General features: G+C 40.5%; 1 protein-coding gene across 1 annotated transcript in view; it reads left to right on the top strand.

Moving 5' to 3' along the window:
• Positions 1 to 15,533, top strand: part of cdh13 (cadherin 13, H-cadherin (heart)) — a 389,881-nt gene that overhangs the window by 155,921 nt on the left and 218,427 nt on the right. The window contains exon 4 of the mRNA XM_080303968.1: positions 6,086 to 6,193. Coding sequence (XP_080160094.1) covers positions 6,086 to 6,193 — 108 coding nt within the window. The remainder of the gene's footprint in view (positions 1 to 6,085; positions 6,194 to 15,533) is intronic.

Here is a 15,533-nt window from a genome sequence, read left to right as displayed (position 1 = left end):
GCAATATGGTTTTTTTGGCAGGTGGTCATAATGTCATGCCTGATTTGCGTATATGCTGCCATATCTTTGTGAACTCATTATAGTTATGCACGCTAGGTTAAAAAAGAACAAAAGCAAATAAATAAATAGGATATTTATATTATAAATGAACTCACAAAAAATACAAGTTGTTTTTTGTACTTTTATATTGAAAAAGTGTTACCATTTTAACACTTGCTCAGTTGAAGTTTTTATGTATGTGCGCTTTGCTTTGACTGTTATCGTTCTGTCATTTTTATAGACAAAGTTCAATGTCGAAGTCAAAATGAAATCCTGAGGTGGGGGTGTTGGTTGTTGTGGATGTTGGCATTGGAATAGTAAGTTTTGTTCAAAGCGATACTGAATAGTAGGAACCTTATTACCATCTGGATAAAAGAATAAAATTCAGTGTTGTACTTTTTCATTTACAGTGGGGCAAAAAAGTATTTAGTCAGCCACCAATTGTGCAAGTTCCCCCACCTAAAATGATGACAGAGGTCAGTAATTTGCACCAGAGGTACACTTCAACTGTGAGAGACAGAATGTGAAAAAAAAATCCATGAATCCACATGGTAGGATTTGTAAAGAATTTATTCGTAAATCAGGGTGGAAAATAAGTATTTGGTCAATAACAAAAATACAACTCAATACTTTGTAACATAACCTTTGTTGGCAATAACAGAGGTCAAACGTTTACTACAGGTCTTTACCAGGTTTGCACACACAGTAGCTGGTATTTTGGCCCATTCCTCCATGCAGATCTTCTCGAGAGCAGTGATGTTTTGGGGCTGTCGCCGAGCAACACGGACTTTCAACTCCCGCCACAGATTTTCTATGGGGTTGAGGTCTGGAGACTGGCTAGGCCACTCCAGGACTTTCAAATGCTTCTTACGGAGCCACTCCTTTGTTGCCCGGGCGGTGTGTTTTGGATCATTGTCATGTTGGAAGACCCAGCCTCGTTTCATCTTCAAAGTTCTCACTGATGGAAGGAGGTTTTGGCTCAAAATCTCACGATACATGGCCCCATTCATTCTGTCCTTAACATGGATCAGTCGTCCTGTCCCCTTGGCAGAAAAACAGCCCCATAGCATGATGTTTCCACCCCCATGCTTCACAGTAGGTATGGTGTTCTTGGGATGCAACTCAGTATTCTTCTTCCTCCAAACACGACGAGTTGAGTTTATACCAAAAAGTTCTACTTTGGTTTCATCTGACCACATGACATTCTCCCAATCCTCTGCTGTATCATCCATGTGCTCTCTGGCAAACTTCAGACGGGCCTGGACATGCACTGGCTTCAGCAGCGGAACACGTCTGGCACTGCGGGATTTGATTCCCTGCCGTTGTAGTGTGTTACTGATGGTGACCTTTGTTACTTTGGTCCCAGCTCTCTGCAGGTCATTCACCAGGTCCCCCCATGTGGTTCTGGGATCTTTGCTCACCGTTCTCATGATCATTTTGACCCCACGGGATGAGATCTTGCATGGAGCCCCAGATGGAGGGAGATTATCAGTGGTCTTGTATGTCTTCCATTTTCTGATGATTGCTCCCACAGTTGATTTTTTCACACCAAGCTGCTTGCCTATTGCAGATTCACTCTTCCCAGTCTGGTGCAGGTCTACAATACTTTTCCAGGTGTCCTTCGAAAGCTCTTTGGTCTTGGCCATGGCGGAGTTTGGAGTCTGACTGTTTGAGGCTGTGGACAGGTGTCTTTTATACAGATGATGAGTTCAAACAGGTGCCATTCATACAGGTAACGAGTGGGGGACAGAAAAGCTTCTTACAGAAGACGTTACAGGTCTGTGAGAGCCAGAGATTTTCCTTGTTTGAGGTGACCAAATACTTATTTTCCACCCTGATTTACGAATAAATTCTTTACAAATCCTACCATGTGAATTCATGGATTTTTTTTTCACATTCTGTCTCTCACAGTTGAAGTGTACCTCTGGTGCAAATTACTGACTTCTGTCATCATTTTAAGTGGGGGAACTTGCACAATCGGTGGCTGACTAAATACTTTTTTGCCCCACTGTAGCTGCTGTTTAATTAGCTAAATCAACAAGTTAGCTAGTCAAGCTAATCAGTTTACTAGTCTGCCAGCTGGAGTTTGGAAATGCTTTTTTCTCCTGGATGTTTAACTTCTCAGTATTTTAGTGAGCAACTGCAACAACAATATCAATAATTTTAGTTAGGTTATAAGAGATGGTCGTGTGTTTTGTACTAGACTGCTCTGAAACAGAGCCAACGGGTTTATGAGGGATTAATATAGAGATTGAAGGGAAGCTCTGACAAAGCAGACGTATAATCTACATGAGAGTTTTTTCAAGTGACTTTGGTTACAATGCCAAAGACTCAAAGAGAAAAAAGTCCAAAATATTATCATAGGAGGTATGTAGTATGTGAGCTGACGCCTGACAACCACAGCAGCATGTTGATTCTTTGAGCATGAAGTAAGTCCACATCATGCAGATCACGATTAACGGGTCATTACCAGTGAAATATGCACATCCCTTAGTTGGATCATGACATACTGAGGACCAAACGAAGCCAAAAGTGTTCGTTGAGCTATTAACTTATAAACAAACATAACCAACATTTTGCTGATATCCGTTCTATTAAAAGATTTTGGCTGTATCACATCATATTTTATTACTAATACTAATCAGATTTACTAAACCGTGTTCGCTTTCCCAACACTTTGTGTGTTGTAAGTAAGTAAAACTTTATGTACACTCAACAAAAATATAAACGCAACACCTTTGTTACTGCTCCCATTCCCCATGGGATGGACGTAGAGACCTAAAATTCATTCCAGATACACAATATAACCATCCCTCCCAAACAGTGGTCACAAATCAGTCCAAATGTGTGGTAGTGGGCACATCTGCTATATTGAGATAATCCATCCCACCTCACAGGTGTGCCACATCAGGATGCTGATCTGACATCATGAGTAGTGCACAGGTGTACCTCAGACTGCCCACAACAAAAGGCCACCCTGGAATGTGCAGTTTTGTCTCACAGCAAAATGCCACAGATGCCACAAGCAATGAGGGAGCGTGCAATTGGCATGCTGAAAGCAGGAATGTCAACCTGATCTGTCGCCCGTGCATTGAATGTTCATTTCTCAACCATAAGCCGTCTCCACAGGCGTTTCAGAGAATATGGCAGCACATCCAACCGGCCTCACAACCGCAGACCTCGTGTAACCACACCAGCCCAGGACCTCCACATCCAGCAGGTTCACCTCCAAGATCGTCTGAGACCAGCCACCCAGACAGCTGCTGGAACAATTGGTTTGCACAACCAAACAATTTCTGCACAAACTGTCAGAAACCGTCTCAGGGACGCTCAACTGCATGCCCGTCGTCCTCATCGGGGTCTTGACCTGACTCCAGCTCGTCGCCGTAACAGACTTGTGTGGGCAAATGCTCACATTCGATGGCGTCTGGCACGTTGGAGAGGTGTGCGCTTCACGGATGAATCATGGTTCACATTGTTCAGGGCAGATGGCAGCTGAGAATGTCCCAGTTCTTGCATGGCCAGCATACTCACCGGACATGTCACCCATTGAGCATGTTCGGGATGTGTTTGACCGGCGTATACGACAGCGTGTACCAGTTCCCACGAATATCCAACAACCTCGCACAGCCATTGAAGTGGAGTGGACCAACATTCCACAGGCCACAACTGACAATCTGATAGACTCCATGCGACGATGTGTTGCACTGCATGAGGCAAATGGTGGTCACACCAGATACTGACCGGTTCTGGGTCCCCAGACCCCCAATAGCGCAAAAAACTGCACATTCCAGGGTGGCCTTTTGTTGTGGGCAGTCTGAGGTACACCTGTGCACTACTCATGATGTCAGATCAGCATCCTGATGTGGCACACCTGTGAGGTGGGATGGATTATCTCAATATAGCAGATGTGCCCACTACCACACATTTGGACTGATTTGTGACCACTGTTTGGGAGGGATGGTTATATTGTGTATCTGGAATGAATTTTAGGTCTCTACGTCCATCCCATGGGGAATGGGAGCAGTAACAAAGGTGTTGCGTTTATATTTTTGTTGAGTGTATATAGCACCTGCTTTCCACATAAAAGATCACAAAGTGCTTCACACAAGGATGACAAAGCGTAAAACAAAACAGACAACAGTCAACAAAATGCAATTCTAAAAAGATGTGTTTTTAGTTGTTTTATGAAAGAAGCTACTGAGTCCAGAGATCTTATGCCCAGTGGGACAGAGTTCCACAGTCTGGGAGCCACAGTGGCAAAAGCTCTGTCTCCCTTAGTTCTCAACTTTGTCTGATGAATGAAAGTAGACCCTGGTCACATGACCTAAGAGGCCTGCTATGAACATAAGGCTGTAGAAGCTCAATGGTGTAGGCAGGAGCTTGAACCAGAATCTTGAAGTGGACTCTGAATTCGACGGGGAGCCAGTGCAGCTGTATTAGCAACGGTGTGAGTACTTCGATGTTTTGGTCAGAAGTCTTGCTGCAGCGTTTTGAACAATCTGCAGATGCTCCAGGGAGTTTCAGTTTAAACACGTAAATAGTGAATTACAGTAGTCCAGTCTTGATGAAATGAAAGCATGAATGACAATCTCCAGTTCAGTGCGAGATACAGTCGCGCTTACTTTGGAAATGTTTCTTAAGTGATAAAACCGAACCAAAGATTTGACGTGAACATCCAAAGTGAGAGCCGGGTCGAAGATTACCCCGAGGCTCCTGATAGACAATTTCACAAATGTTGCAAGAGGACCAATAGCATTCATTATCTTAGGTACATGTCTGTCAGGAGCACATACGAGGACTTCAGTCTTTCCTTCGTTGAGTTGGAGGAAGTTGTCAGCCATCCAAACTTTAATGGATTCTTAGCACTCATTCAAAATCTTGGGGCTTGAAAGAAATGTATAACTGGATATCGTTGGCGTAGTAGTGGTAGCAGATGTCTTTAAAGGGGCTCAAAATGCTGTGCTGGTGGGGAAGTAGATATATTAAGAGCAATAAAGGCCCCAGCACAGAGCCATGTGGCACACCACGGGACGTGGAAGATGACCTGTACTTAGAGACTGCCACAAAAAAGTAACGTTCATACAGATATGAAGAGAACCACTCTAAGGCAGATCCAGATACACCGACCCAGTATTTCAGCCTTTCACGTAGGATGTGATGGTCAACGGTGTCAAAGGCCGATGTGAGATCCAACATCATCAGAACAGAACATTTTCCTGCATCGTTTTGCATCAAAGTAATGCGTCAAACAAACATGTGAGCTCCTCAGCTGAAGTCCAGGTGTTCAGGCAATCGGTGAACTGCCCTGCCGTGATATTTCATCACTGTGTGCTAGCAGCCTAGGTTACAGCTTCCTGGGGTCATTTCTAGGCATTATTTTCATCAGAGCAGAAAAATCCGAGATTTCAAAAGGAAAGGGAGAATTTTTCCCTATATTACACAGCAAAAAGCATGTCTTTGTTTACAGCAGCAGGAGGGTGGAAGATAAAATTAGATTATGCTATTGTGTTCTCAAGAGCAAAAGCAACATTTCAGATGGGCTCCTTCTGCTCGAACAGTTCAATTACTTTACCAAAACCTTGCCTTTGCTCATTTCTTCATTTTTACCATTTCTTGTGAGCTTTGTTTTGAATTTGCTTTCTACTTTTCTCTCCCATCCTTATTTAACATACGGGCTGAATACATATAAATAAAGAATTTAAGATTTAGTGAGAGCAGCAGAGTTTTCCCAGAGACTATGTCCTTATCTCCAAATGTGTAAGGCATATGGTGCTGACTGCCAGATGCAGATGTTCAGCTTGTTTGCATCATATGTTATATATACAACTCTCCTTTAAAAAAGGAAAAGAAAGAAATTTCTCTAAGAGTAGCTGTATTAACAGTTTTATTGCATTCAGTGCACACTTAACAACTCGCTATGTATGTGTGTGTGTTTAGATGTTGTTGTGGGGTTTTCAGGTAATTAAAAATGTTGATAGACATTATGTAGCTATTTCAGTTATTGCCAGTTTCAATGATATGGTTTCTCTTCTGTGTTTTGTAGGATATCGTGGGTCAAAAGCTGCCGTACAGATCTAAGAGATCCCTGCTGGTTCCTAATATATCTATAAGTGAGAATGAGCGAGGTCCCTTTCCCAAGTTCATTGGCCAGGTAAGGAACACATGCTCCTATCATCCCAGATACAGCCATTGTTTAAAGTGCATTGAATAGCAATTTTAAAAGCGTATTTTTCATAAAAAATAAGTTAAAACTGAAATGGCTCTCTTTCCTGTCTTTTTTAACCACAGACTTATTTACAAAATATATAAAATGTTGTTTTTATTTTCTTCCAAAAAAACTAAGGCAGATTTTCTTATTAATTTACTTTCATGTATGGAATAAATTGACCTTTGACCTTTATAGTGTTGTTTTTTTAGACAATATATTCATATTTTACAGTTCTTGCCAATATTCAACGCATGTAGGAGTCATTTATCCTGCACACAGTCAAAAGCAGAGTAATTACCAGACTGAACTGTTTTTAATTGCCCACTTGTCTGCTTTATTTTGACAAGCTATGATGATTGAAAAAATGCTAATCAGATTATTATTGTTACATTTTTGAGGGAGATTTGATGTGTGAAAATTAATTAAATTGTGTAAATACTTTCTTTAATTACTGTTTATAAAATATTAATTGCATTAAATGTTGGGGCCTGTTGTTAACATTTGGAGCACTAATGCCACACGCTTGTGTTTATTCTGCACTGACATGGATGGTTTTTTTAATAAATATATAAAGTGGAGACATTTACCCACCAAAAAGCTGTTTTTGCTGCTTTTGAAAATATCCTTTCATAACAGATGTTTACTGGATGACACAGTGTTATATTTAAAAGCTGTTGTTGTTTGAGAAATGACTTCGTAGTCAAAGAAGTTGAGTTCTTTAAATGATCGACGCAGGTGGAGCGTTTTATTCTGAGATCAAGTATGACACGTGCCGCCACGTGGAGAGGAAGGTAAACCAGATGTTCATTTTCATCTATAGTTTGTCGCGCTCGGATTTTGGTTTAAATGCTGATTTTCAGTTTATTAAAGAACTAACAATAACATCCTGACATGGAGTGACTTTCATGTGTTTTGGGCCAGATCAAAATTCTTGACAAAATAATAAAAAAATTAAAGATTTTTTGTTTTTCAGATTAAAGCGCTAAACTATTTTGATATATGTACAAGTGTTGCAGCGTAACATGTATCTATAAACTATATATATTACAGTGTTAGTATATGTGTAATAATGTTTTATGACCTTAAAAAATGTAACATGGCAATTTTAAAGTTAAAGTTGATGTATGATAAAAGACCTTTCAACCTCGGCACATCTCTATCAAATAAATAGAACTAATGAATAGAAAAATAACAACACATTTTCATACAATCTGTTCTTGGTGATCAGTCGTTTTTCTTATCTGTAATTTTATTATTTTACATCCTTTTATCAGTATAAGCCAAAACGATCAGCTTTAGACCCTTTTTGTAAAGAAAACTCTGATACATACATAATCTGCAGTTATGGGTCGAGTGTGCAAACTAGAGATGGCACGATACCACTTTTTTATGTCCGATACCGATACCGATATCATAAATTTGGATATCTGCCGATACCGATATGAATCCGATATAGTGTTTTTTAATCAACAAAACTGTTTTTTTAAAAATATCTTGCTGCATTTTGTATAAGTTCATACTCAAGTTTAAAACAACAACTACACTAAAGCTATTCTGTTATACCTATATGCAAAAAAAAAATATTTCATAGTTCAGCAATACTGATCAATCTAATAAACCTACACCATCCTCCCTATTCTGGTATTTTAAAGAGTACTTAGCGTAAATATTAAGCAACCTAACTAATAGGGTTCCAACTCCCAGCAACAACAAAAATAAATAAATAAAAAATAGGGAACCACCCCTCACGCTCCACCTCATGATGCTTAATCGACGTAATCAACCTTAATTTGATGCAGTGTGAAAAAAAATGCACAGAAATCAATTATTTTTCAAGAAATATTAAATAGATTCAACATCTTTCTTCAGCAAAATTGCAGACTGCACAGATGGTACCTTCTCAAAGGAAGAAGTACTATAGCTTACTAGGGTATATATATTAGACTTAATAGTCACTATATACAGTAATGGACTTCTATACATTTTGCATCAAATTAAAACTTTGGGTGTAAGATTCGGATAATTATTTATTAAAAGCTCGACATTTTAAATGAGAATAAGAAAGAAAAGTATGTCTTTGTGCCCCCTTTTCCCTGTTAATGCCCTATCGGTCCCCCTGGCTAAACTTTGCTAGATCCGCCCCTGCACAGTTACCAGCCGTCAGCTACGTAGAAAAAGATCCTCGAGTAGAAAGTAATATTAAATAAATTCTAACAACAGCTGATCAAGCTTAAACGTGCTGCTGTTGTTCAGCCGCTGGTTTCCTCTTTCTGGTGCAAAGTGGGCCAAAAACAAACCAGAGAGACGGACTCGCGACAGAAAAGCCGATCAGCTGATCGTTAAGCAGTTTCATGATTGAAGTAGCAGCAAGAAGACGCAGTCGCTTGTTAAGCTTAACGCAGGAATGCTTTACAAACATTCAGAGATGGACTTACACACTTGCTTTACTTCTCTCGGGGATAACTTTGTCGGAGATGAAATGCCGGGTTGCTAGCAAAGCTCCACATGCTATCCAGAGCACCGACAGGTCCTGCATGCCACAGCCGCTCTATCACGTGATGCATACTGCTCCGACGTGCTAACGTTCTGAGGCGAGTTACGGCGTGTTGCAAGTTTTGTGAGGTGCTTTCGTGATATTTAATGGATCGGATTACATTTTTTATTTTTCTCCGATATCCGATCCAGTAATTTAGGTCAGTATCGGACCGATACCGATACGTAATATCGGATCGGTCCATCTCTAGTGCAAACATTTGCAAACATCCCTGAATTTAAACCTTCATGTGCACATTTATTAAAACACAAATGTGAAACGTGTGTTACAGAAAAAAGTTTACATTTGGACTTTTGGTAAATTCTCTCCGCAGCATGTTGCCTGATTCTTTCATCACAGAAAAGAAACTAAGTGTGTCCTGGTGACAAAGCAAAGGTGACGCAGCTGATTACTTGTATGGGAGATTAAAAACATTCATAACTTGCTCGACACTCTCCAGTTTCTCTCTCAGACGTGTTTTATTTCACTTTTTCACATGCAACATTTAAATCACTTTCAGAACAAACGATCAACCAAAAGTCAAACACTTGGACACCTGTGTAAGGTATTTATATTGATCTGTTTTACAAAGCTTTGATTTATGAGCTTTGCTCTAAGGCTGGGCACTGAGAGATCATCCACAGCTCTCAATGCTCACTCAGACTAAAATAAAAAAGATATCCCTCTCTGAGCCTTGCACATAACAGATAATTGTGCCCTGGAGAGCATGACCACGGCACAAAGCGGCTCTACCCCTCATACTAATGCTGTGCTCAGTATGGTCCCTGTAAAGCCTGGAGATACAAGGTTGGACCGGACCAAGTGTGTCAGACCACCAGGTGATACTTTTGCAGGACAACTGTTGGCCATGGGGTCGTGCAAATTTCTTGCCTTGCCAACAGCAGGAAGATAAGAGTCAGCAGAATAGAGTAATCTGTATGGGACACATTATTTCTGCAGTATGCTCTGGACCTGACTGGGCAGAGCGTTAACCAGTGACACAGGAGGAGCAGTTTACCCTGCGCAGTACTTATGCATTCAAACAAGCAACAGGAGCATTGTGCCTACATGACATTCATTATTTTCTCACTCTCTTCTTCCACTGGGATGCCTTAACCGTCCTTCTAGTTTCCCAATTCCTGCTTCTCATCACTGTTTGTGCATTCCATACATTCATGCCGGTACCCCTTCATCCCTCAGCTCTGCATGAGAAGACAGGCTAATGTTGGCTATTTTACCTAATAGAAGCTATGTGTTGGTGACTTGGCGGAATTGATTTTCCACACCAATAGCTTTTCTTCTTCTTATACAACCGTACTACTTCCATGTGGCAGCCATTCATTTTTCATCCTTCCTTCTTCCCTCTGAGAGATAAGCAGTGAGAAACACCGAGAGGAATACAATTTGAATGTGTAGTGTGTGCATATGTGCACATGTGCAATGTGTGTGTGTACTTTGGGGGGGGGGGTCAGCTGTCAGCAGGGCTCACAGGGGAAGGCTAAGAACCTTGTTGTTTATGTCACACCTCCTGCTAGCTGTGGAAGTGTTTTGATACAGAGGTCTCCCCCCTGCCCTCCCTCCGGAGCCCTTAAACAGCTCACACAACAGCTGGAACATGCATTGAAACAGATATGCTTAAACGTTTCTCTTTGTAGATGCCACTTCAGTCTCTAATAGATAATTAGTCAGCTAATAGGACCATTTTTAGACTGTTGTATTTAGGAAGACAAGTCAGTCAAATCAGCCCATGTGGTCTAAATGCTTCATCTTAAAAGGTTTTTTTAATTTTTAATTTTCATTTTTTGCCTTCTTGTTTGGGATTAAGTGTGAGTCATTCTGTCATGTGGGGATAGAAGGCTGATAAAATAACTTGAAGCTTCAGGGAGAAATGTTTTCCTTGACCTATAAATATTAGGGGTGCAACGATACTCGTATCGATATTGAACCGTTCGATACAGTGCTTTCGGTTCAGTACACATATGTATCGAACAATACAACATTTTTAATTTATTTTATCAACTTTTCTTCTGACGATGCTGTCTGTGTTGAGCGCTCAGTGGATCTGCACTCGACTACTCCGCCTAGGCTGCACTGTCGAGCGCAGATCCACTGAGCACTCCACACAGACACTCCCCAAACCTAACAGGTAAATTGTTTCTTTCAGACAGAAGGATTTATTTATTTATTTTTCATGAACTCCTTATTTTTCAGCCATTGTGATTGCTGCAGTATTAGTTTTTGGCAGTTTGGTAAGTCCTCCTGTAAAAGACTGAAAATACAGTTTTTTATTGCACAAAAACTAACAAACAGAAAAAGTATTGTTGTGTTTTTGGAAAGTTGGGATTTTTACTGGGTTTCTGTCTCTTTTTTTGGCTCTCGTTTGATCGTCCAGCCAACAGCTTGCTCCAGTTTTGAGCTGTTTCCCTTTATCTAAGGGATGTTTCAAATTGCAATTCTCCTAAAGCCATAAGACCCCATTAAATCTGGTTGGGAGCCAATCACAAGTGATGACCAAAGGAAAAACTGAAAGTTGAACCCTGGGAAACACAGGATAGAATGTAATTGAGAACCAAGCAACAAAGCTGTATTGGACCCAGCGTTTCAAGTTCATCTGTCTTTTTCTGTCACTGGAATCTGTTGCTTTTCTGTTACGGAAAAAACAATGAGAGGTGGTGGATTGGCCAGATGCTGGCAGATGTGTAAAAATAACTCAGTTGTTTTGTGGTGGCTATAGCGGAGCTTCCACAGAGTCAGTAACATTAGCAAGTGGTGGAGGCCAGCAGGTGGATGAGGGAAAGGGAAGGCAGGAGGAGGAGAGACCCGAGGCGGCCGCTGGTCCCAGTGTCAGGTGAACTGACACTGGGACAGATATAAACAGATATAAACCAAGTTTAGATATAATTTATTGTTGTTGTGCTGACTTTTTGCAGTCAGTTACAATAACTCGTACTGCGTACTAGCTAGCATGACGGAGTTTCTATACAGCTGGATGGGTGCTATGATGTTATTGAACTTTATTTTATTCATAAGGTTAGTTAGTAGAGTTGCCAACCGTCCCGTAAAAAGCTGAATCGTCTGGTATTCAGAGAAAATATTACGCGTTTTGTATTGAGGTGAAAAGGAACAGTTTGTCCCGGACTTTAGCTATAATGAAAAAGGCACAAAGCTGGAGTTACTCTGTGTTTACGCTGCACAGCTGTTTCTTCTGCTCTCATCCTCCCCCCCTCCCTCTCCTGTTTCTACTTCGATCATGAAACTGATCAATGATCAGCTGATCGGCTTTTCTCTCTCGTTTGTTTATCGCCCACTTTGCACCAGAAAGAGGAAACCAGCAGATGTCGCGCTAAACAACAGCAGCAGTTTAAGCTTGATCAGCTGTTGTTAGAATTTATTTAATATTAATTTCTAATATCAGCTGATGTTTGCTGGAGCCACAGCTGTAAAGCTGCTGGTCATGATGTCGGTTTGGTTATGTGGTGAGAGGGAAACATGAAGATGAAACCAGGAGATGTCCTTACTGAATCATCAGAGCTGTGATGGAGAAACAGGTTTACCTTTTAGGTGACATGAATGAGTTGAAGGGAAGTTATGAACTGTTTCTGAGAGACAAATAACACCAGGATCCTTTTCTAAGTAGCTGACAGCTGGTAACTGTGCAGGGGCGGGTCTAGGAAAGTTATGGCAGGGGGGCAGGTAGGGCATTAACAGGGAGAGGGGGGCACAAAGAAATACTTTTCTTTCTTATTCTCATTTAAAATGTCTCACTTTGAATAAATAATTATCTGAATCTTACAATCAAAGTTTTCATCTGATGTAAAATGTATAGAAATCCATTATTGTACATAGTAATTTTTTTGAGGGTCCCATCATAATTTCTTCAGAAGTAAGTACTGTATATGATGCCAGTTTTTTCCCACACTTTCTAGATTCTGCACCAGTACTGTGTGTAAAATGCCATTAAAAAGTCAATCAAGTTTTATTCTTTCTCACCTGTCTTTCTGTCTCCTTTCACTTTTTAAAGGTTGCCATGTTAGAAAAAATATTTTGCCCTGCCGTTTATTGATGTGGCAAAAATCTGTCATTTATCTTTTTTTTTTTTTTTTTTTTTCTGTCATTTATCAATGTTAATATTCACTAATGGTCATGTCTCACCTCTAGTCTTCTCTGTCTTAATTTCAGGTTTCCACCATGTGTTGTAGATAGTTCAGACAGTGTACATCATTGCTGATGTTATGTCCCAGTCCAGCCCTGTCCACAGATATATAACCAACCAACCCAGTGACGTGATGTTCTGTCCTGACCTAAGATGCTCTAAAACGGAACGCTTAAATCCAGCTTCACAGACGGCGTTAAATCCATGGTTGTTTTTGAGAACAGCGCTCCATCATCTTTATACATGTAGTATTTCACATCCACTTTAAAAGAGATAAAACTTACAGCGAATTAAGCAGAAAATATGTTTCTAATTGGCTCCAGGTCTGCATCCCAGCTGCTTGGACAGGCTCCGAGAAAGCAGTCTGGGCAAGTTTTGTGGTCCTAATTAGAGATGGACCGATCCGATATTACGTATCGGTATCGGTCCGATACTGACCTAAATTACTGGATCGGATATCGGAGAGAAATAAAAAATGTAATCCGATCCATTAAATATCAAACAAGTACCTCACAAAACTTGCAACATGGCGTAACTCGGCTCATAACCGTAGCACTTTGGAGCAGTATGCATCATGTGATAGAGCGGTTGTGGCCTGTGAGACCTGTCGGCGGTCTGGTTGAGTATTTGGAGCTTCGCTACCAAACCAGCATTTCATCTCCAAGGAAGTGATCCCAGAGAGAAGTAAAGCAAGTGTGTAAGTTCATCTCTGAATGTTTGTAAAGCATTCCCGCATTAAGCTTAACAACCGATACCTGGAGCGACTGCCTCTCTCTCTCTCTCTCTCTCTTCTTGCTGCTACTTCAATCGTGAAACTGATCAATTCAATTCAATTCAATTTTATTTATATAGCACCAAATCACAACAAAAGTCGCCTCAAGGCGCTTCATAAGAGAAAAACCCAACAATCATATGACCCCCTATGAGCAAGCACTTTGGCGACAGTGGGAAGGAAAAACTCCCTTTTAACAGGAAGAAACCTCCAGCAGAACCAGGCTCAGGGAGGGGCGGGGCCATCTGCTGCGACCGGTTGGGGTGAGAGAAGGAAGACAGGATAAAGACATGCTGTGGAAGAGAGACAGAGGTTAATAACAGATATGATTTAATGCAGAGAGGTCTGTTAATACAGATCAATGATCAGCTGATCGGCTTTTCTGTCGCGAGTCCGTGTCTCTGGTTTGTTTTTGGCCCACTTCGTGCCAGAAAGAGGAAACCAGCGGCTGAACAACAGCAGCACGTTTAAGCTTGATCAGCTGTTGTTAGAATTTATTTAATATTACTTTCTACACCAGGATCTTTTTCTACGCAGCTGACGCTGGTAACTGTGCAGGGGCGGATCTAGCAAAGTTTAGCCAGGGGGGCTGATAGGGCATGAACAGGGAAAAGGGGGCACAAAGACATACTTTTCTTTCTTATTCTCATTTAAAATGTCGAGCTTTTAATTATTTAATATTTATCTGAATCTTACACCCAAAGTTTTAATCTGATGTAAAATGTATAGAAGTCCATAACTGTATATAGTAACTGTTAAGTCTAATATACCCTAGTAAGCTACAGTACTTTTTCCTTTGGGAAGGTACCATCTGTGCAGTTCTGTTGAAGAAAGATGTTGAATCTATTTAATTATTCTTGAAAAATAATTTATTTCTGTGCATTTTTCTTCCACACTGGATCAGATTAAGGTTGATTACGTCGATTAAGCATCATGAGGTAGAGGGTGGGGGGTTCCCTTTTTTTTTTTTTGCTGGGAGTTTGCAACCCTATTAGTTAGGTTGCTTAATGTTTCTGCTAAGTACTCTTTAAAATACCAGAATAGGAAGGATGGTGCAGGTTTAAGTTTATTAGATTGATCAGTTTTGCTGAACTATGACATTTTTTGGGTGCAGTATATTTTTTGCATACAGGTATAACAGAATAGCTTTAGTGTTTGTTTGTTTTTTAAACTTGAGTATAAATGTATACAAAATACAGCAAGATATTTAAAAAACAGCTTTATTGATTGAAAACACACTATATCGGATTCATATCGTATCGGCCGATATCCAAATTTATGATATCGGTATCGGACATAAAAAAGTGGTATCGTGCCATCTCTAGTCCTAATAGAAAGTCTTTAAATTTTCAAACAAGCCTTTATATCAGAGTGAGTGGTTAATCGTAAAATAAATACAAATTTATAGTCTAGAAAAAAAAGGAGGAAGCTTCATTAAATACCCACCAAAGTCTCCGACGTGTCAACACGGAGTCTCAAACCCTTCAATCAGCAGAGCAATCTTAACTTTTTGTACTGAAGCTGTCAGTTATTCAGCCTGTGTTTATCCTTCTTTACCTTTGGGTCCAGCTCACAAATCAACTCAACGTGTCTGACTCGACATGACAGCACCAATAAAGTTCTGCTGGTGAGAGGAATGAGGCCCCGGTTTGGTTGTAGCCTCAGCCTCAAACATAGTACAGCGAGTAGATGTTTCTGACACCTTTGTTTCATTGTTTCTGTGAGGAGCGCAGCCTGATTTGCTCTGCCTGTCAGTCTGTATGTGTCTGTTGTCTTTTCACCCTCTATCTGGTGTCTGTCAGCTGTAGTGTTTCTTCCTTTAAAC

This window comes from Astatotilapia calliptera, chromosome 7 (assembly GCF_964374335.1).
Source record: "Astatotilapia calliptera chromosome 7, fAstCal68.1, whole genome shotgun sequence".
Classification (NCBI taxonomy): domain Eukaryota; kingdom Metazoa; phylum Chordata; class Actinopteri; order Cichliformes; family Cichlidae; genus Astatotilapia; species Astatotilapia calliptera.
The sequence above is the reverse complement of the archived record's forward strand: the minus strand, read 5'-3'. Positions and strand labels throughout refer to the sequence as shown.